We start from the raw sequence: 22,469 nt of genomic DNA, 5'->3' as shown, positions 1-22,469 counted from the left end.
CAAAAAATGCCTTTATTTTCACAATGTCAACCTATAGCACATAGACCAGTCTGTGACAAAAAAAAAGAACATTATACCTTGCAGTTTGTAAGACAGCAATTATTTAATCATTGTGTTTGATTTTAAAAATATAACTCTCTTCCAAACAAGAGGAGGCACATGGTTATTATTTAAAAATAAATGTTATTTTAAGGACATATATCTTGATACAGCTTGAGGTGGGATAAAAACCAGGATTATTAGGTAGTAGACCAATAGCTTATTATCTTAGACTTTTCTTTTTTGAGGAAAATATGATGCAGATCCAGCCCTTTATAAATAATTCTGAATTGTGAATTTGAGTTAATCTTATTAGGATAATTATAAAAAGAAGAAATAGGAGGTTATAAATGGAAACAAAGCAATACAGCTTTAGGAGAGTGAGCAATGCAGAGTGAAAGATGACCTTGTCTTTAGGATTAAACTCTGGGTCTGTTCTGTGGAGTTGAGGTACATCCTTTGTAAGAAGGGCTGAAGCTGTGTGTTTCTGTCTTCCTTTCTGCAATCATGGTGGGACTCAGTGAGGAGTGAAGAATCTCTGAACCTTAAAACTAAAAGGAGTCTGAATGTTTGGATGGAAGTTCAGGCACAAGTACAACTGCTACTTAACATTCAAATAGATTCAGCAAGCAAAGCAAATTTATAAACATTCATTGAAATTGTAAGGTAGGAAATTCTAGAAAAGTTTTAAGAAGCAAGGAATTGTAAGTGCAAATGAAATGTATAGGGCTCATTATTACTAAATTATTAGTATTTTAAAGTCTTTCATTTTGATTGGTTATCTTTATTGTTTTAATTGTTATATTTAAATAATTTTTAGAGTGTATTTACTGTTTAACTGGGGACATTTATTCTTCTAATCTTGTTTATTCCATAAGGATAACTGTGAATTCTCCTACTATGGGGTTTTTAGAAATTTCACTCTCAGGCTGGAGAGAAGATATTCTGCAATAATACAAAAATTAGTTCATCAGTTCAGAATACTTACATTTATTTAACAAGTAATTATTGAGTACCCACTATATGCCAAACACTGTGCAGTAGCTAAGAAGCTCCAGTGGTGAGAAGCACAGACATGGTCCTTGCCCAAGAGAGCTTATAGCCTAACATTAGAGACAAACAAGCACTTACGACATGAGTGATAACTGCTGCAGTGGAGAAAGTGTAGGAGAAAGGGAGGTTCAGAGCACGTTTTTTCAAAAAATGTAGCTTAAACAGTGTCCTGAAATGTGGGCAGGCATTAGACAGGCCAGCAGGAATGGTCGGGAGTCTCCACATGGGTGAAGCCCAGATGGCAAGAGATAGAATGAAGAGTTTGAAGAGCTAAAAGAAGTCCAGCTTGTCTGGAGCATAGAGTGTGAGGTAGGAAAGAGACGAAAGGTGAGGCTGTAAATGAAAACCCACCAAACGTGCTTATTCTCTTCTGTTCCATCTCAGGAGCTCATGTCCAAAAGGGAACACTGCACTCTAAATTTGACATTTATTCAGAAGCAGTAGGAGGAGCGAAGTGATCAGTTGTTCACTGTTGACGGTTTGCTCTGCCTTCAGTGTGGAGAGGCTCCAAGAAGCAGAGAGTTGACTTGAGTGTAGAAGGATGTTGAAAAATTAAATTCAACATGGAAAATTTATAATTTCAGCACAACTAGGTCAATGTTGATGGCTTAGGTGGTGTGACAGGGTGGAAGCTTTACCACAGTGCTTTGAGGAGTGGGATAAAAGTGAGAGAGAGTGTAGACAATTGGTAACTCTTTCAAGGAATAGGGCTCTTAAAGAGGAGAGGGCACCCCTAAAACCAACATAATAGTGAATGATAACCATAATTGAAAAAAAAAATTTGCCACAAAGCTATAAAAAATAAGAGCAGAGAGCAAGAGAATGGTAGGTGGAGGGAACAGTCTTGCAGCACACTCTCTCTTTCCAATGTGATATTCTGAATAAGCTTCCAGGATGGTGGAAGTCAGTCAGTTTGGAAGGAAATGTTGAAAGTACAGGAGGGAAAGACATGTATTGAATGGGAGAAGATATTTGCATATGAGACATCCGATAAGGGATTAATATCCAAAATTTTTAAAGAAGTCGTATCTCTCAACACCAAAAAATAAATAATCTAATTTAAAAATGGGCAAGGGACCTGAATAGGCATTTCTTCAAAGAGGAAATACAGATGGCCAATAGACATATGAAAAGATGCTCAATGTCACTTATTATCAGAGAAATGCAAATTAAAACCACAATGAGCTATCACCTCACACCTGTCAGAATGGCTTTCATCAGTAAATCAAAAAACAATAAATGTTGGTGAGGATATAGAGAAAAGGGAACCCTCGTGCACTGTTGGTGGAGTTCCAAATTGGTACAGCGACTATGGAGAACAGTTTGGAGGTTCCTCAAAAAATTGAAAATAGAACTACCTTATGACCCAGCAATTCCACTTCTGGGTATTTACCTGAAGAAAACCAAAACACTAATTCGAAAAGATATATGCACCTCTATGCAGCACTATTTACAATAGCCAAGATAAGTGTCCATTGATAGAAGGCTGGATAAAGAAGAGGTGGCACATGTATTCAATGGAATATTACTCATACATAAAAAAATGAAAACTTACCATTTGAAATGACGTGGATGGACCTAGAAAGTATTATGCTAAGTGAAATAGAGAAAGAGAAATATATGATTGCACTTATGTGTGGAATCTAAAGAACAAAATAAATGAAGAAAATGAAAACAGACATATATATAGAGAACAAATTAGTGATTGCCAGACTGAAAGGGGTTGGGGGACTGGGTGTAAAAGGTGAAGGGATTAAGAAGTACAAATTGACAGTTACAAAATAGTTATAAAATGACCAAGTGTGTACTAGACTAATTGGGGGGGGGAGCACTTCATAAGTTATATAAGTGTCTAACCACTATGCTGTACACCTGAAACTAATATAAAATAATGTTGAATGTCAAATCTAATTTAAAAAAAAATACAGAAGAGAGAGGGAACAGTGCAGAGAACCACCTCCTGAGCAGGTGGTGGAGGCTGTGGGACTCTCCACATGATTGGTGGGATTACCCTAAGACAGGAGGAGGGAGAAGGGATGCCTCTTTCTTTGTCAGGTGGGAAAGTGGATAGGTAGGGTAGGCGTGGAAGCAGGTGAGTTTGTTGGTTTAAGCTCTCATATTTAAGCAGATAATTAGTACGAGAAATTGAGGGAAAATTGTGGGCATTGCTACAAAGACTCGAGAAGGTAAGACTCCTTGCAGCATCTGAAGTACCTGGAGGTGACTCTGACTATAGGGCCTGGGGGAAGAGAGAGAGTGCCTTCAGGTAAGGAAACAGTTTGAATCAGAGTCCTGCGCCAGGTGTGTTATTTTTAACAGCAGACCCAGAGACTCTGGCTTTCTCACCAGCAGCCTCACTCTCCCCGTTCCTCTGCCTGTCTCAGTACCACCAGGGAGGCCCCATCATCGCAGTGCAAGTGGAGAACGAATATGGTTCATTCGATAAGGATAAATATTACATGCCTTATATTCAACAGGTAAGAGGCACTTGGTTTGTCTCCATATTTACATGCTTCTTTCCTCAATCTGTCTCGTTTACAGCATGCATTTCTGAGTCTGCTGCATGACTCTGTTAGGCATTGTGGGTTATGTGAATATATGAAACCGAGTTTAATTTCTCTGTGAATCTACGATATGGTCAGGGTGATTGAGATGTACTTAAATAACTTGATGTTTAGATAAAATAGGATGTTGAAAGATTATTCATTTCCGTTGCTATCTCTATGGCCCACAATTCTCACGAAAGCTGGGGGCTGGTGAATTTATATCTATAGTAAACAAATATCGCTTCATGTGGGGAATGCCTCCGGCCAGGGAATAACTGTCTTGCCTAGTGTCCTTATTTGTGTCAGGCTTCTCCTTGCCCCTGACTTTCCACATTCAGGATGCTGATGTGTTCTAGTCTAAACTGGATCCCTCCCCAGGCGCTAAAGCAGGAGGCAGGGACCCATGTTAGCTCTGTCCACATAGAGACTTCTGGGTGGGATGGCTTGGGGAGGAGTGGGGAGGAGTTGCCAGCTGGGCAGGTGTTGCGAGAGAGAGGAGGCTGGGCTGGGTTCCATGGATGTCCTGGCTCCTGCCTTATAGCTGTGGCTTCTGGAGTTGGACAAGTTCTGTGAGAAATTTTTCCCCTAATGTTCTCAGGGGCATCACATCAGACATGCTCAAATCAGTCTCATCAGCTAGCCTTTATTATTCCTTGATTTTAAAAATTTACCATTCAACTCCACTCCCAGGCCCAGATATGGCTAAATGAACATATGAGACACAAAGATAGGGTCCTCTCACCCTCTGGCCATCTGTCTACTTCCTATTCTCTTAGCAAATATGATTTTCAAATTAGATCCTCCCCTTCCCCAATGCAATGGCAGTTCCTTACTTCCTCTGAGTGTCCAGGTAGGACCCAAGTTTTGTGAAGTTTCTCTCCGATCTTACCCATAGCATTGGCCACTCTCCTTCAAGCACAAAGAGTTTCCCAAGTCTTCTTTCTCTCTTTCTCTCAGATTTAGATGCTGCCTCAGGGTGTTTTCTCATAAACTTAGCCTTGAGGCTATGACTGTGGGGTGTCGAAGCCTGTATTCAGCTGCTTTGTGGTCATCCTGGAGACAACACCAAACTGGGATAGAGACTACAACCTCCTCAATTTACTGAGTTGCGGATGGCCAGACTCTCAATTCAAACCTTTTTTCTAGCTTACATGCTGCCCATCTGAACCAGTTGTATTTATTTCTTAATTTTCTTCTTCCCAAGGGAGCAAGGGAAGTAGGTTCATTCTACAGTTTTCTCAATAGGCCCTGCTGAAACGAGGAATTGTGGAGCTGCTCTTGACCTCAGATGCTAAGACAGAAGTGCTGAAAGGCTACATAAAAGGAGGTACGAATTTAGACTCACTTTAAGGGGGAACTGAGGCTCTTAATCCACCAGTTTGAATCTTGAACAAACATCAGAAAGAACAAAGAATGTCTCTAATATCTCTTTCCTATGTAGATTGAAGTGGACCCTAGAGATTTGATATTACAATAGATGAGGACTCAAGGTCAAAGTGAAGAGTTCACTTGGCAACTGCATCACTTTTCCTTGTTCCTGTTGTCTTTCAAGATCAGAGCTGTAATCGAGCTCTTCTGTCCCCAATGTACCTTTCCATCTTTCATAACTTTTCTGTGGCTGAGAATCTGCATTGGTGCTGGGAAGGGTTAGAATGAAGGCATTCTCCAACAACATTGACAACTCCATGAAGAAGCAGAAGATAGGTGCTGTGTCTGGAAGCCAGCCTCAGCAGAGTCCCAGTCCTGAGATCCTGCAGCCTAAGGCACACTAAGGACTCTGAGTAGGTTCTAGAGAATAAAGGAGCAGAATAATTTAGAACAAAATTATAAGGTGACGAGAGTAAAAGAAATGACCAAGGTGTGAGCAGCCAGATTGATCCAGAGGAATATCTGTCAGGTATTCCTTAGCTCAAAATTAGCTGCTTCTGGAGACTGCTGTTCTCTCCACCTTTTGGGTGGCTCTTCTCCACATTATTATGGTACAGTGAAAAGTGTGCTGAACTTGGGGTCATGAGACATGCATTCAATTCCTAGATCTAATCATGTTGTGGTGAGATTGGCCTGTTCCATTTCTCTGCACAAAATACAGTTAATTTTAACTGCCCTTCTTACCTCAAGTCCTTGCAAGTGTCCAATGATGTGAGGATATGGCACCTTTTTTTACATTGCAACTTGGGATACAAGTAGTATCTCATTATTCTTACTACTCAACACACCTTTCTTCAGAGTGAAAGGTGTGGACCTCCATCCCTCCCCTGTTGGCGCCTGTCACAATGTCTCATGCAGCACTTCTTTCTTCTCTCTACAGTGTTGGCTGCCATCAATATAGAAAAATTTCAGAATGACGCTTTTGAGCCCCTTTATAATATACAGGTAAGGACATCTTAGTAATGAAGAGTCTTAGCCCCTTCACCTGCCATGACCTCCCTAACCTGTGCAACTGGTGTTCAATGAGGAGAGGAGGCTTGGCAAGAAGACCCTCTGGGGCCTCAGCTGGGTTCAAAAGAAATTTGGGGAGTTGACACCTTGCACCATGGGGAACGAGGAAGAAATTCTGCTGCTTTCACTTTTGTTAGTGAAGCACCTCATGGAGATGATCAGAGGAAGGGTGAGGGGATTATGTGAGGTAAATTAGAGGGAGATGATGTTCTCTCTCCTCTGTGAGGACAGAGCTCAGGAATGGGCCCTGCATGTTGCTGACAGAGGATTCATACCTGGCTTTGGTGGGGTCAGCCTTTTTTAATCAGCAAATCAGCCTAATTTAGCCAGACTGTGTTGCACATGAATTCATTTGACAAACAAATTGAATAAGTAGCTTCTAGTTTCCTCTCAGTGGATGACCCCCTGTAATAGTTACAAAGATGGACAACTTGTCCCTTCATGATTACAGCCACTCTCCAAAAATAACTAGGTTGAGCCCTGACAGACCAAATGTGATTATGGTGTCTTCTGCTTAACACATTTTCCTGGGTTTCTTTTGTGCCACGGCCTGTGTGCCTGACACAGTCTTCGTTTCTAGTTTCAGCCCACATTGCTCTTCTTGCTCAGGCAGGAAGGCCTTCAGCAATTCTTGCAAAATGTGGTGCTCTCTTTGGGCCGGAGCCTCCCGCAGTGCTCCCTCCAGTGCCCTCTCCTCAGCCTTACACCCTCCTCCACAAGTTGTAATCAAGGAATGAATTAATCTTATATCCTTTTCACATTAACTTCTATGGAGTTTCTGAGCTAGTAAAAAGGAGAGACTCTGCCAGGGGTAGATCCATGGCTCTCCCTAGTTTTTAATGCGTGTAGTAAGTCTCTTTTGTGGTCGTTTATTTTTTTCTTGTCACTTTTTAAAACAGCTTTATTGAAATATAATTTATACACTATTAAATTCACCCATTGCAAGTATACAATTCAACATATAGAGTCTTAGAACCATCACCACAATCTAAAGTTTCCTTGTGCTCGTTTGTAGTTAATGCCCTGCTCCCTCCTGCAGCTCTAGGCAACCACTCCTCTACTTTCTATCATTATAAACTTGCCTTTTTCTAGACATTTCATATAAATAGAATCATACAGTTTCTAGTCTTTTGCATCTTTCTGGCTACTTTCACACAGCTTGATGGTTTTGAGGTCTATTTCTACCATAACATGAATCAGTACTTCATTCCTTCTGATAGCTGAGTGGACGATGCTTTTGTTGTCATACGTTTAAAGTTATAGCTAAACCCAAAGGTCATGCAGCTCTTCTCATATGTCTTTCCTCTTTCATATGCTAATATGATTCATATGGTCTTTCAATATTGACCCAGTTTTGCATTTCTGCATTTGATTTGTATTTGATTTTGATGTATTATCATTTTATATAGTGCTGGATTCAGTTTGTTCATATTTTGTAGAGAAGCTTTGCTTCCGTGTTTATGAGGGATATTGGCCTTTGGTTTTCTTTTCTTGAAATATCTTTGTTTGATTTTGGAATTACAGTAATCCTGGACTCATAAAATGAGTTTGGAAGTATTCTTTCCTCTTCTATTTTTTGGAAGAGATTGTGTATAATAATGTTTGGTAAAATTTATCAGTGAAACCATCTGGACCTGAAGTTTTTTTTTAGAAAATTTTTGTAAAATAAGTTTTTATTTTTCAATTATAGTTGACATACAATATTACATTAGTTTTAGGTGTACAGCATAGTGATTAGATATTTATATAACTTACTAAGTGATCTCAATAAATCTAATACCCATCTGACACCGTACATAGTTATTATAATATTATTGACTATATTCCTTATGCTATATGTCCCCATGACTATTTTGCAACTACCAATTTGTCCTTATTAATCTTTTCCCCTTATTCACCCACCCTCTCCAGTCTCCCTTCCAACTGGGAACTCTCAAAATGTTCTCTGTATTTATAAGTTTGTTTCTGTTTTATTTGTTTTTGTTCTTTAGATTCCACGTGTGAGTGAAATCACATGGCATTAGTCTTTTTCTGTCTGACTTACTCCACTCAGCACAGTACCCTCTAGGTCCATTTATGTTATTGCAGATGGCAAGATTCCATTTATTTATTTATTTATTTATTTGTTTGTTTGTTTGTTTGTTTGTTTGTTTTATGGCTGAGTAATATTCCATTATATATGTATACCACCCCTTCTTTATCCATTCATCCATTGATAAACATCCAGGTTGCCTCCATATCTTGGCTATTGTTAATAATGCTGCAATAAACATATAAATGTACATGTCACTTCAAAGTAGTGTTTTGAATGTCTTTAGATAAATACCCAGAAGTGGGATAACTGGGTCCTTCTTTGTCTCTTGTTATATAGCCTTTGTTTTAAACTCTATTTTGTCTGGTACAAGTATTGCTACTTCAGCTTTTTCGTTTGTTTGTTTCCATTTTTATGAAACATCTTTTTTCATCCCCTTACTTTTGGTTTGCGTGTGTCTTTTGATCTGAAGTGAATCTCTTGTGGGTAGCATATGTTAGGGTCTTGTAATCTTATCCATTCTGCCACCCTGTCTTTTGTTTGGACCATTTAATTCTTTTTCATTTGAAGTACTTATTGATAGATATATAGCTATTGCCATTTTATTTATTCGTATTTTTGATACATATTTTTATTCTTCTTAAAGAAGTCCCTCCAACATTTCCTATGATATTGGCTTGGTGGTGATGAATTTCTTTAGCTTTCTCTTGTCTGGGAACCTCTTTAACTATCCTTCAACTCCAGATGATAGCTTTGCTGGGTAAAGTAATCTTGGTTTTAGATCCTGCGTTTTCATCACTTTGAATATTTTATGCCAAACCCTTCGGTCCTGTAAAGTTTCTTTTGAGAAATCATCAGCTGACAGTCTTTTTATTTTATTTATTTTTTATTTTTTTATACCTCTTTAATTCCGCCCCCCCTCCACTTCTACCCTTGACCTATGGATGTTGCCATTTCCCCTTAAGAACTGGATCTCTGAAGGTGGGGCATCTCCTCCCACATGCTCGTGGCCTGCACTTGAGGCCTGGAGCACTTGAGGCCAGGCGCACCTGGCGCACTTGGGGGGCCTGGTGCACCTGGGATATGGTCCGTGGCTTCACCTGGGGTGCAAACCCAGGATCTTCTGCGTGTAAAGCAGACGTGCTAACCACTACACTATGGAGCCGCCCCCAGCTGACAGTCTTATGGGAGCTTTTCTCTTGCTGCTTTGGCACTGTAATTATGATGTGTCTTTGTGTGGGCCTCTTTGGGTTCATCTTGTTTGGCACTCTCTGCACGAATTGTTTATCTATGTCCTTCACCAGGTTAGGGAAGTTTTCAGTCATTATTTCTTCAAATAGGTTTTCAACTTCTTGTTCTCTCTCTTCTCTTTCTGGTACCCCTATGAAGAAAATGTTGTTACGTTTGAGGTTGTCCCATAGGCTCCTTAAATTATCTTCATTTTTAAAAATTAATTAGTTAATTAATTATTTTATGGTGACATTGGTTAATGAACTCCAGTAAGTTTCAGGTATACAATTTAACAGTAAGGCATATATATTGTATTGTGTGTTCACCTCCCATAGTTAGATTTCTTTCTGTCATCACATATTTGACCCCTTTTACCCCATCTACCTCCCTCCTCCCTACCTTCATTTTTTTAATTCTTTTTTCTTGCTGCTGTTCTGATTTGGTGTCCTCCGTTACCCCATCCTCTCTATACTGGTGATTCAAACCTCCACTTCATCCACTCTGTTGATTCCCTCTAAAATACTCTTTATTTCAGATACTGTATTCTTTATTTCTAACTGGTTCCCTTTTATAATTTCTATCTCCATTTTTATCTTTTTGTTAAAGTTCTTACTGAGTTAATCTACTCTTCCCCTAAATTCATTGAGCATCCTTATAACCAGTGTTTTGAACTCTGCATCTGGTGACTGCTTGACTCCATTTTTTGGAGCTCTATTTTGTTCTTTCATATGGGATGTACTTCTTTGTCTCCCCATTTTGGCTACCATTCTGTGTCTGTTTCTATGTACTAAGCAAAGCTCCTAAGTCTCCTGGTTATTAGCATGGCTTTGTGTACCTGGTGTCCAGTGGCACAGTCCTGAGAGGGTTCCAGCTGTGGGCCAAGTTTAGCCCCAGCCTGTGCCCCTCTGGGGCCAGCAAACAATCCCCAGATGGCTGATACCTGTGCTGTGCTGATAGTTGCTTCAAGAGGCTATGCCAGAAATCAAAGGTAGGTGCCACTAGTGCGGGGCTTGGAGCTGCTCAGCAAGGGACATAGGGCAAGCTGAGGACACTACTGGATGTAGCTTCAGAAAGTCCACAAGTTGAGAGGGGTGGAGTGACCTGTGTGGAGCACTCTGGGCAGAGCGACCTGTGTTATTCAGTTTGATAATGTCTCAGCTATAGCGGCACTTGCATCTGCACACTGGGAGTGGAGAGGGCTCAAAAGAGGAACAGCAGATGCTGCCAGCACTTCTGACATGAAGAAAGCCTTGCCTCTGGTCCTTGTCCTGAGCCCAACAACTCAGTGTTCCCTCATATGTCCCTGGTGTCCCTCAAGCTGTTGACTGGGCGTGCTGGAGCTCAAAGCAAGCAATCTGTCTCTGTGAAAGTTCAGTCATGGTTGCAACCCCTCTAAGAAGAACATCTGCACCTGCTGGTTGCTGCTGTTGCCGCCTCTGTCTTGCGCAGCTGCGTGGGACCCGACAGCTTCACATCTCTACCTCCTCCTGCCATTGGAGGGTGATTTCTTATTTCTCTCCTAGTTGTAGTGCCTCTGTTCATCCAGGCCCCAGGTGACTCTGTTTGCTTTTTTTTGCTCTGTGGTTTCGTCACAACTCTGGTGTGGTCACAAGAGGAGATGCACAAAGCCTCTACTGTCTATGCTATCTTTCCTGGTCCCCAGAAAAAATTTAACTGGAAATTTAATTTCTAATAGAGCACAATTGAGGTTATTTCTTCTTGAGTGAGTTTTGGTAGTTTATGTCTTTCAAGGATTCTATTCTACTTCATTTAAGTTTTTGAATTCATAGGCATAGAGTTGTTTGTAATATTCCATTAATATCCTTTTAATGTCTTTCTTGTCAGTAGCGATGGTCCTTCTTTTCTTCCCGATGTTGGTAATTTTGTGTTTTCTCTGCTTTTATCTTGGCCGGTAAGAATTTTATCAGTTTTATTGATTTTTTTTCAGCGAACCAGCTTTTGGCTTGCTTTTTTTCCATCTATTATTTTTCTGTTTTCTATTTCATTGATTACTTCCCTGATCTTTAGCATTTTCTACCTTTTGTTTCCTTTGGATTTAATTTGCTCTACTTTTTTCCAGTTTTTTTTTCCTCTGGTGGAAGCTTACGTTACTGATTTGAAACTTTCTTCTTTTCAAATATAAGCATATTCTGCTATATATTTCCCTGTAAGCACTGCTTTTGCTGCATCTCACTAATTTTGATATGCTAAATTTTCATTTTTAAAAAATATTTTTTAAAATATTCAGAACATTAGTTTCCCTTGAGAATTCTTTATTCCATGTGCCAATTCAAAGTGTGTTGTTTAATTTTTGAATCTTTGGAGATTTTCCAGATATCATTCTGTTACTGATTTCTATTTTAATACTATTAAAATTTAATACTATTAAAATAGAACATACTTTGTATAATTTTGTTTTTTGTTTGTTTTTTTTTTTGTTTTTTTTTGGTTTTTTTTTTGCATTTGGTGAGGTTTGGTTTTGGCTCATAATATGGTCATTCTTGGTGAATGCTCCATGCATGTACACTTGAAAAGAATGTGATTTTGCATTTGTTTATAAATTTCCATGAGGTCTAGTTGATTAAAGGTATTGTTTAGGTAATCTGTATACTTATTGATTTTTTTCCTACTTATTCTATCAATTATTAAGAGAAGAGTGTTGACATCTCTAAATATAATTGTGGATTTGTTTATTTGTGTGCCAGTCTCAGCCTATTGATAACTAATGTGGTTGGACAGGCATTTGTAGTTCTTATTATGATTGCAAGATACCCTTCAGCAAAAACCATCAAGAAACTTTGAAAAAAAGGGTTTATTTCTTAGAGGTCTTGAAATAAACTGGGGCCACACAATGAGGTCAAGGGTAGAGAGAGAGTGCATGGGTCTTAGGTCTTTGCTTTTATTGAGGTCAAAGGTGGGGGACTAGGGTTTCTTGGGCTCACTCTTTATTGGTGAATTTAAAATTTAAGAGCCAGAACTTAAAGTGCTGGAAGAGGAAAACCAAGTGGCCAAATGGTCAGTTATCTTGAAATCAACCAGGATCTCTAAAACAAAGGAGCTTGATGGTGCACGAGTTGATGTGTCCTGGCTCTTTATCTAATCCTGTGGCTGGCAATGTGCTTATTTGAGAGTGGCCTCTTTGAGGGGGATACCTCAGGATGCGAAGCTTAAGTCCAGCACTTGCATTACAAAATAAACAAACAAAACCACCAACTACAAGAGCTTGCATTACAATTTGTTTTTTTGATTTATCAGTTTTTATTTCATGTATTTTAAAGCCATTTTTAGTTGCGTATACATTTATAATGGTTATTTTTTTTGGTAAAGTTACTCTTTATTATTATGTAATGCCCATCTTATTTTTCTGAAGTCAATGTTGGTTGATATAAATATAGTTATTTTAGCTTTATTTTGGTTAGTGTTTGCATGGTGTATCTTTCTTTTCCTTTTTACCTATCTTAAAGTCTTTGTTTTAAAGTGGACTTCTTATAGACAGCATATAGTTATATATTGCCTTTTTGAAAATTCAATCAGATAATTTTTGTTTATTAACTAATGTGGTTAGATAATTCACTTTAAAGTGTTCATTGATATGGTTGGACTAAATCTACCATCTTGCTAACTTTTTTCTATTTGTTCCATTTGTTCTTTCTTTCTTTCTTTTTTTAAAAAAAGCCAAGTTTATTTGTTAATTTCTTGCATTTGAAGTACTCCTCAATGACATCCTTGGCCTGAGACTCTTTGCCATAGTCCTTAACCACCACACAACTACAACCAACCACTTTATTGGGTTTTCCCTCTTTCAGTTTTACAGAGGCCTACCCAATACCCTAGTTTCTTGTTGTCATTAACTTTAATTAGATTGACTTGGTGTTCAGCACAAAAGGCCTCCATCAAATTGAAATACATGGTTTCATCAAAGTTGGATTCAAACACTCAAATATGGGCTTGGTGCTTATCTAAAGCTTTGGCAGCTTCATGAATTCCATGTGCTAGGCCATAGTGAATGAGGGTGGTCTTCAGCACCTCTTGTGAAGTAGTATTAATGTCCATTATATTTCCAGGAGCAATGCCTTCCCCTGCCATGGTGGGTTATGGGTGGAGCAGAATCTTGAACACACGCAAGCCTCAGCCTCTGCACTACTCTGGATAGCAGGGAGAGTTGTTTCCTTTATTTTGAGTTAATTGATCTTTTTTATAATTTTGTTTTATCTCCTTTATTTTACAGTTCAACTTGGCTAATTTTTATTGACTTCGCATTAAGAACACTGATTAATTCCTCTCCTCTGTTTAATCTACTAATGAGCCCTCTAAAGGAAATCTTTATTTCTATTACTGTGTTTTTGATTTCTGGTGTTTCCATTTGACTTTTTCTTATGGTTTCCACCCCTCAGCTAAAATTACCCATCTGATTTTGCATACTATCCACCTTTTCTATTATAGTATCTAACATATTAATATTAGTTATTTTAAATTTCCTGTCTAATTATAACATTTGTGTCTTATCTGAGTCTGTTTTTGATGATTGATTTATCTCTTCAAAACAGCTTTTTTTCTTGTCTTTTTGTGTGGCTCATTGTTCTTTAATTGAAAACTGAATATCTTGTGTAGGACATAGATACTATTTTAGAGATAAGCATGCCTTTCCTTCTGCTTTTAATGTCAGGTTTAGTGTTAATCTAATCAGGAGTTTAGCTGAATTTCAGGTTTGGTTATCATCTGTGCATCACAGGCTTCAAATTCCTCTAGTGACACCTTATGTCTATGATGAGGGCTAGCTTGACAGGCATTTTCTCTATGTCTGCACTCACCTTGACTTTGGGTCTTCCCTTTACATTGCACTCTAGAGATTCTGTCTCTTCCACCTCTCTTTGCTATACTACATGTTATTTTTCTTTACTCTGGTTGGCCTCATGGTGAAGGAGGAAAAGCATTCCCTAATTCTGATTAAACCTCAGTCTTAAGCAGGCACTGTGTCCTTGCATCGGAGGGGTGTGACCTTTCAAATGTTTCCGCTTCTCCTCTAGGTGTAGTTAGTTATAGACTCAGCATGTATTCCTTCTCCTCTGCCAAGGGCCATTTTTTCCTTTCTCCCTTTTCTCAGATGCAGTGAGATTTTACTAGTGCCTTAAGATGACAGATTTTGTTTCTCTTCCTTCTGCAAATTAATGCTTTTGTTCCCTAGGGAAGGTATGAGAGATTTGGTGGTGGCTGCTGCTCCCCTTCCCCAGACACTAGCAGGAAGAAAGCCAAAGTACTACAGACTGGGTAGCTTAAACAATATTTATTTTCTCAAAGTTCTGGAGGCTAGATGTCTGAGATCAAGGTGTCAGCAGGGTTTGTTTCTTCTGAGCCCTCTCTTCTTGACTGTATCTACAATGTGAATGACTGATCCTTTTGCATCTTCACATGATCTTCTCTCTGTGTTTGTATCCTAATCGCCTCTTTTTACAAGGATACCAGTCATATTGGATTAGGACCCACTGAAAAGACCCCATTTAACCTTAATTAACTATGTAAGTACCCTCTTTCCAAATACGGTCACATTCTGAGGTACCGAGGGTTAGGACTTCAACATACAATTTTGGGAGTATAATTCAGACCATAATATTCTGCCTTCTAGCCTCCCCAAACTCATGTCCTTCTAATGTGCAAAGTACATTAACCCCACTCCAGTAGCCTTGAAAGTTCAACTTTAAAAAAATATATATATTCCAGCATCAACTCTGAGTCCAAAATTTTATCTAAATATCATCTAAATCAGGTATGGATGAAACTTGAGGTATAATTTATCTTAAGCAAAATTCCTCTCTAGCTGTGAACCTGTGAAACAGACAACAAGTTATCAGCTTCCAAAATACAATGATAGGACAAGCATAGGATAGATAATCCCATTCGAAGGGGAGAAATAAGAAAGAAGAAAGGGGTCATGTGTCTTAAGCAAATCTAAAACCTAGCCTGTGCCCTTTGCACTTGTAGTGATAGTGGTAGCCTATTGACCTCTCACCCACCTTCAGGGTTATCCTTTAAAGATAATGCACGTTTATAGCTGATAGCTCTATTGGCCCATCCTGTAGAATCTCAGAAGTCCAACAGTCTTGCTTCATTTTGTTTCATCTCTACCATCTTCAGTCCCAGTTGGAAACATTTCTGCTGGTATAAAATTCTTAAAAACATGTTGGCTTCCTATGTAATTCATATGGGTCTAAGCCATAGGACTAGAGGTCTTACATGTATCTTTCTTGGATAACCCCATCTGGATTTGGCTGAGATGGCTGAATGAATCCATACATTATGTGCCCATAATCTCTTTAGAAAATGATTATCCAACCATATCTTTGATGTTCTGTAATTATGCTTTCTCATATAAGTAGGCTGAGAATTCTCTAAATCTTCAAGTTCTAGTTCCTTTTTGCTTAATAATTCATTCAGTTTATCTCTTTCCTTTTGTATTTTATTCCTATGAGCAACAAGGGGGAACTAGTCCTTCCATTCAACATTTTGCTTAGAAATCTCCTCAGCTAAATATTGAGGTTCATAATTACAAGTCCTACCTTCCACAAAATACTAGAACACAACTCATTTAAGTTCTTTGCCATTTTTTGACAAGGATCATCTCTCTCATCCAGTGTCCAATAACATGTTCCTCATTTCTATCCGAGACCTCACCAGAAACATCTTTAACTTTGATATTTATAACAGCATTTTGTTTTCTTTCTGAGCTCTCACCAGAATTGCCTGCAATGTCCATATTTCTACCAACAGTTGTTTCAAGGCACTATAGGCTCTTTTTTTTTTTTAAGCATGCAACTCAAAGCTCACCAAACCTCTACCCATTACCCAGTTCCACTGCCACTTCCAAACTTTTAGGTATTTGTTAACTACTAACAAATTACAGCAGCACCCTACTTCTTGGTACCAAAATCTGTATCAGTCTTCGTGGGCTGCCATTACAAGAGTACCACCGACTAAGTGGCTTAGACGACAGACATTTATTTTCTAACAGTTCCAGAGGCTAGATGTTCAAGAACAAGGTGCCAGCTGGCTTGGTTTCTTCTGAGAAACCTCCTTGGCTTGTAGTTGACCATATTCTCTTCCCGGGTCTTCAAGTGGTCTTCCTTCTTTGCATGTCTGTATAAGAATTTCCTCTTTTTGTAAGGATACCAGTCATATTGAATTAGGGTCCACTCTACTGACCTCATTTTAATTTAATTACTTCTTTAAAGCTCCTATCTCCAAATACAGTCACATTCTGAGATGCTGAGGGTTAGGACTTCAACATATGAATTTTGGGGGAATCTGTAACAGGTACTGAGAAGTCTCCCTGTCTTCCTTCATAACATCTGGTGGGATTCATGGAGGTAAAACTTGCATGGAAGTGTAAGATCTACCATATCTGGGTTCCCAGGGGCTTCACACTTTCTCACATCCAATTTTTACCAATTCTTTAAAAGTATCTCTTTATGGGCTCCGGCCCTAGGTATGCAAATGCAGGTACCAGGTTTACAATAAATTTTTATTTATTTATTTGTTCTGTGACTTCAGTTCTCTGATGAGCTCAAGAAAAGTAATTAATTTGTAGTTTTTCAAACTTTGTCCTTGTTGTAAGGATTGGATTTATGTTCTTTCTAGCTCTTTACATCTCTGACTTATAAGCAGCAGTCTATTTACTTCTGGGTAAATATGATTGTTATATTTTTTTCTAGGAATTTATTCATTTCACTTAAGTTTTAAAATATAATGACATAAAATTGTGGATAATATTCTCTTGTCTTTTTAATTACCACATCGTTTGTGGTGATATTTCCTTTTTAATTTCTGATCTTAGTTACATATTTGTTCTTTTTTGTTCGTTTCATCAATCTCATCAGAAGTATACCAGTTCTTTTCAAAGAACCAGTTTTTCTTTTTAAATTTTATCTATTGAAAATTAATTTCAATTTCAATACTTCTGCTCTTAGGTTTATTATTTTCTTTATTTTACCCTTTGATTTATTCTGCTATTCTTTCTAATTTCTTGAGAAGGATAATTAGCCCCTAAATTTTATGTTTCTTTCTGTTTGAATGGTTTAATATAAGCATTTAAGGATATAAGTTTCTCATTAGCCCATGAGTTTTTATCTTTGGTATATTTGTTATGCTATAATTTAGAATAATTTAGATATTTGATACGATTCCTTCTTTGCCTTCTTAGTAGTTCTAGAAGTGAATTTGTTAATTTTCAAGCATAGGGACTTTTTATTTTTACATTCTTGTGTTCAGAGAACATACTCTGTACCACTTCAAACTTTTGTAGTTTTTTCCTTTTATCATTAATTCACGATATTTTAATGTCTAATGTATTTTAATTAATTATAATCAATATTTTGTTGAAGTTTATTAAATCGTCTTCTTGTTGGCTAGTTGGAAGCCCCTTCTAGTTGGCACTCGTATTTTTTCCGACACAATCTTATTATAGTTTTCTTGGTTTCTGGCAGAATAAATTGTCCAGATTACCTTATACATTTCCTATCCAAGACCTAGAAATAGCCATTTCTCCCAGGAATTCTGTTGCTTCTACAGAACACAGTCTGTGCCATGGTATACTCAGTGTGTAGAGCCAGGACATAGGTATGTTTTAAAAGAGAGGAAAATCATGAGTTTACAGTGACTTTTTAAAAATAGAGACAATATGATAGGGTTTATATCTGACTTCTTTAATTTATATCTTTATTTTCTCTCTTACTCTGAAATCGTAATTGCTAACAATATTAACAATTTTACTATTTGATCATTCTACAATATATTCATAATAGATTTGAAATAATAATACCAATAATATAACTAAAAATAAGAAAACCCAATGATCTTTAAGACTTCTGTGGGTTTTCTTTTATCATTAAGGTACATCCCACAGGAAACATGTAGTCAAAATTCTATATACTAAAGTTACATGGGATAATTTCTTTGTTTTATGTAGTTATTTTACCAACTCGATATAGAATTAGGTTTATTTCAATTTGTTTTTAATTTTTAAGTATTTCTACTTTTAATTTAATTTAATTTTTGTTTATGTCTTATCAGTCTATAATATTTCCACCTGCACTTCAAAAGTTTTATCAAAGTTTGTTTTATAGATTTTGAAGCTCTGCAAATTTGGAATTATTTTATATTCATTCAGATAAAATGTTTATTATTAGGAAGTGACCCTCTTTACTTGTAGAATTGCTTTTTTAAAAATCCTCATTTTTAGTTTTATTTTCCTATTTTAAATATTCAATTTTTATTTATCATTCTATATTATTTAAGCTCCCTTAATTTTTTTTTTAGATATTAATGGGGAATAGTTAATTTGATAGTTCTTAGTATGAATTGATAGGACTACCACAAAACAACCTGTCAGTTCCTGGAAACAAACAGCTGAAAATGCATTGACCTTTTGTAATTAGAAACAATACTTTGTTGCCGCCTATTCAAAATGTAATTTATGGTTTCTGGTATACTTGGCAATTATTACTTGATCTGATTTATGTCTCTTTTGTTCCAAAAAGGTTTTAAATTCAACTGAATAAACAGGGCTTATTCTAAACTATGGAAATCAAATGTCCTATGTTGTTCTAACATTCTGATGAATCTTTGGGTGATGTCTGAAGAATGAACCTTAACAAGTTATCACAATCACAAAGTTTTAGAGATGAAGGAACTAGGTAGTTATCTAGGAAGGGAAAAAAAAAGCAAGAGACTGAATAACTATCGTTCAAAATTAAGAAAGGGGCAGAACCATTACATGAATTTAGAATTAGTCTACTATTCTTACCTCAACCATGCTGCCCCATACTCACAGGTCTCCATCCCCACCCACCACCAACTAACCGCCCCACGCTCCACCACAACACACCACATATGCTATTCTAAATGTTATTTAAAAAGACAAGTGTCTGGGTCAGACACATAAAGATAAACTTTCTTGACATTGTGTTTTGTGTACTTTAATAGTTAACCCAAACATAGACCTTTTCCTTAAGCTGATACTATCATAAGCCAAGAATGCATTTTTTTTTTCTGTAACCCCAGACTCCATTTGTTTATGAACAGGAGAATTACCATAAACCTGTCATTTCTTGATAAACATTTTAAGTGAGCAATTTTTTCATTTCTCAAAAAAAATCCATATTAAATAATTCACTTTCTCTATGAAGCACCTTACAGTGTGGAAATGTTTGAGAAAACTAAGCAGGAGTCTCCAGAGTTTTAAAAGCAAGCATGATGTTATCACATTTTTCACTGGTCAGTCACAGTACTTTTTCTTATTATAACAACTATTTCTTCAATCTCATTGTCTGCTGCATACTTCTAATTCAAGTTAAGAGATTGATAGTTGCAGGAGCATTTGTAAACTTACGCCTTGGAGTTATAAGGTGCCCTGCTTGATGGTATTTGACAAAGCCATTCACTACCAGGTTCTCTAGAGAGTCAGAGATGTCTTGTGGATATTAATTGAGGTCTTCAATATATTTTCCTACACATCCTTTTCCATATTTTTGGAAGCATCTCTATGTGAAGATAAGAGAATAACCCATGCTTAGGATAAAACTATTGTGTCTGTTTAGGACTCATGTAGAAGTGTTCAATAGATTTTTCTTTCCCTTTTTTTCCCTAAAGCTTTGTTTGTTTGTTTATTTGTTATTTTTCTTTATGGTTTTTTTTAAATTAAGATGTAGTTGAGAAAGAACATTATATTAGTTTCAGGTATCCAACATAATAATTTTCTATTTGTATATATTGCATACTGATCATCACAATAAGTCCAGTTAACATGTCACCATATATAATTACAAATTTTTTTTCTTGTGATAAGAACTTTTAAGATCTACTCTCTGAGAAGCTTTCAAATATGCAATACAGTAGTATTACTATAGTTACCATGCTGTACATTATACCTGCATGACTTATTTATTTTATACATGGAGGTTTGTTTCTTTTGATCCCCTTCACCCATTTTATCAACCCCTCAACTCCCACCTCTGGCAACCACCAATTTTTTTTCCCTGTATCTATGAGCATGTTTTGTTGTTATTATTTTAGAGTCCACATATAAGTGAGATAAAACAGTATTTGTCTTTCTCTTTCTACCTTATTTCACTTAGCATAATGCCCTCAAGGTCCATCATGTTGTCGCAAATAGCAAGATTTCATTCTTTTTATGTACGAGTAATATTCCATTATATATGTGGATAAAGAAGTGGATATATATAGTACCTCTTCTTGACCCACTTGTCTATCAATGGGCACTTAGGATGTTTCTATATCTTGGCTATTGTAAATAATGCTGCAATGAACATGGAGTGCAGATATCTTTTCAAATTAGTGTTTTCATTTTCTTTGGGTAAATACTCAGAAGTGGCATTGCTGGATCATATGGTAGTTCTATTCTTAATTTTTTGAGGAATCTCCATACTATTTTCCTTAGTGGCTGCAACAATTTACATTCCAACCAACAAATGTTTTCTTTTCTCCACATTTTAACCAATACATTTCTTGCCTTTTTAATAATAGCCATTCTAACAGGCAATATCTCATAATGGTTTTGATTTGCATTTCCCTGGTGATTAGTGATATTGAGCACCTTTTCATCTACCTGCTGGCCGTATGTATCTTTTCTTTGAAAAAATACCTATTCAATGCTCTGCCCATTTTTAAATTGGATTGTTTGCTTCCTTACTATTGAGTTGTAAAGTTCTTTATATGTATTGGATATTAATCCTTTATCAGATATATGATTTGCAAGAATTTTCTCCCTTTCAATAAGTTGCTTTTTCATTTTGTTGATAGTTTATTTTGCCATGCAGAAGCTTTTTAAATTGATGCAGTCCTGCTTATTTATTTTTGCTCTTGTTGCTTTTGCCTTTGGTGTCAAATTAAAAAAAATCATTAAGACTGATATCAAGGAGCTTATTGACAATGTTTTCTCCTAGGAGTTTTGTGGTTTCAGGTCTTACATTCAAGTCTTTAATCTGTTTTGAGTTGATTTTTGTGTGATAGAAGATAGTGATCCAGTTTCATTTTTTCCATGTGACTGTCCATTTTCCCAGCATCATTTGTTGTGGTGACTGTTCTTTCCCTATTGTATTTTTTGGCTCCCTTTTCATAAATCAATTAATCATATATGCATAGGTTAATTTTTACCTCTCTATTCTGTTCCACCGATCTATGTGTGTGTGTTTTATTCCAGTTTCATACTGTTTTTATCACTATAGCTTTGTAACATAGTTTTAAATCAGAGAGTGTGATGCCTCCAGCTTTGTTCTTTCTCAAGATTGCTTTGGTTATCCAAGGCCTTTTGTGGTTCCATAAATTGGGATTTTATTTTCTATTTCTGTGGAAAATGTAGTTGGAATTTTGATAGAGATTGCATTGAATCTGTAGAGTGCTTTGGGTGGTATGAACATTTAAACAATATTAATTCTTCCAATCCATGAGCTTGAAATATCTTTCTATTTATTTGTGTCTTTTTCAATGTCTTTTATCAATATATTATAATTTTCAATGTACAAGTCTCTAACCTCCTTGATTAAATTTATTTCTTGGTATTTTATTTGTGATGTAATTGTAAATGGTATGTTTTTAAGTCTTTTTCTTTCTGATAAGGTGTTATTAGTGTATAGAAGTGCAACTAATTTTTATATATTGGTTTTGTATCCTATGACTTTACCAAATTTATTTATTAAGTTTAACAGTGTTTTGGTAGTCTTTAGGGTTTTCTATATATAATATCATGTCATCTGCAAATAGAAACATTTTTACTTCTTTTTGATTTGGATGCTTTTTATTTCTTTATCTTGCCTAACTGCTCTGGCTAGGATATCTTATATGATGAGTAAAAATGGCAACTGTGGGCATCCTCGTCTTCCTGATATTAGAAGAAAAACTTTCAGCTTTTCACTACTATGATGGTAACTGTGGGCTTTTCATATATATCTTTTATTCTGTTGACTTATGTTCCCTCTATACTCACTTTATTAAGAGTGTTTCTTTTTATAAATGGATGTTGAATTTTGTCAAATGCTTTTTCGTATCTATTGAAATGATCATACAATGTTTATCATTTTGTTAATATGGTGTATCAAATTGACTAATTTGCGGATGTTAAA

The 22,469-nt window shown here is 36.7% G+C and overlaps 1 protein-coding gene and 1 pseudogene across 1 annotated transcript in view; one reads left to right on the top strand and one right to left on the bottom strand.

The window, feature by feature from the left end:
- The window catches only part of GLB1L3 (galactosidase beta 1 like 3), a 48,600-nt gene that overhangs the window by 8,696 nt on the left and 17,435 nt on the right, over nt 1-22,469 (top strand). The window contains exons 7-9 of the mRNA XM_011381088.1: nt 3,477-3,569; nt 4,884-4,965; nt 5,947-6,011. Of these exons, the coding sequence (XP_011379390.1) occupies nt 3,477-3,569; nt 4,884-4,965; nt 5,947-6,011 (240 nt within the window). The remainder of the gene's footprint in view (nt 1-3,476; nt 3,570-4,883; nt 4,966-5,946; nt 6,012-22,469) is intronic.
- Nucleotides 13,005-13,425, bottom strand: LOC105306176 (annotated as a pseudogene).

The sequence above is a fragment of the Pteropus vampyrus genome, unplaced genomic scaffold (assembly GCF_000151845.1).
Source record: "Pteropus vampyrus isolate Shadow unplaced genomic scaffold, Pvam_2.0 Scaffold428, whole genome shotgun sequence".
Taxonomy (NCBI): domain Eukaryota; kingdom Metazoa; phylum Chordata; class Mammalia; order Chiroptera; family Pteropodidae; genus Pteropus; species Pteropus vampyrus.
The sequence above is the reverse complement of the archived record's forward strand: the minus strand, read 5'-3'. Positions and strand labels throughout refer to the sequence as shown.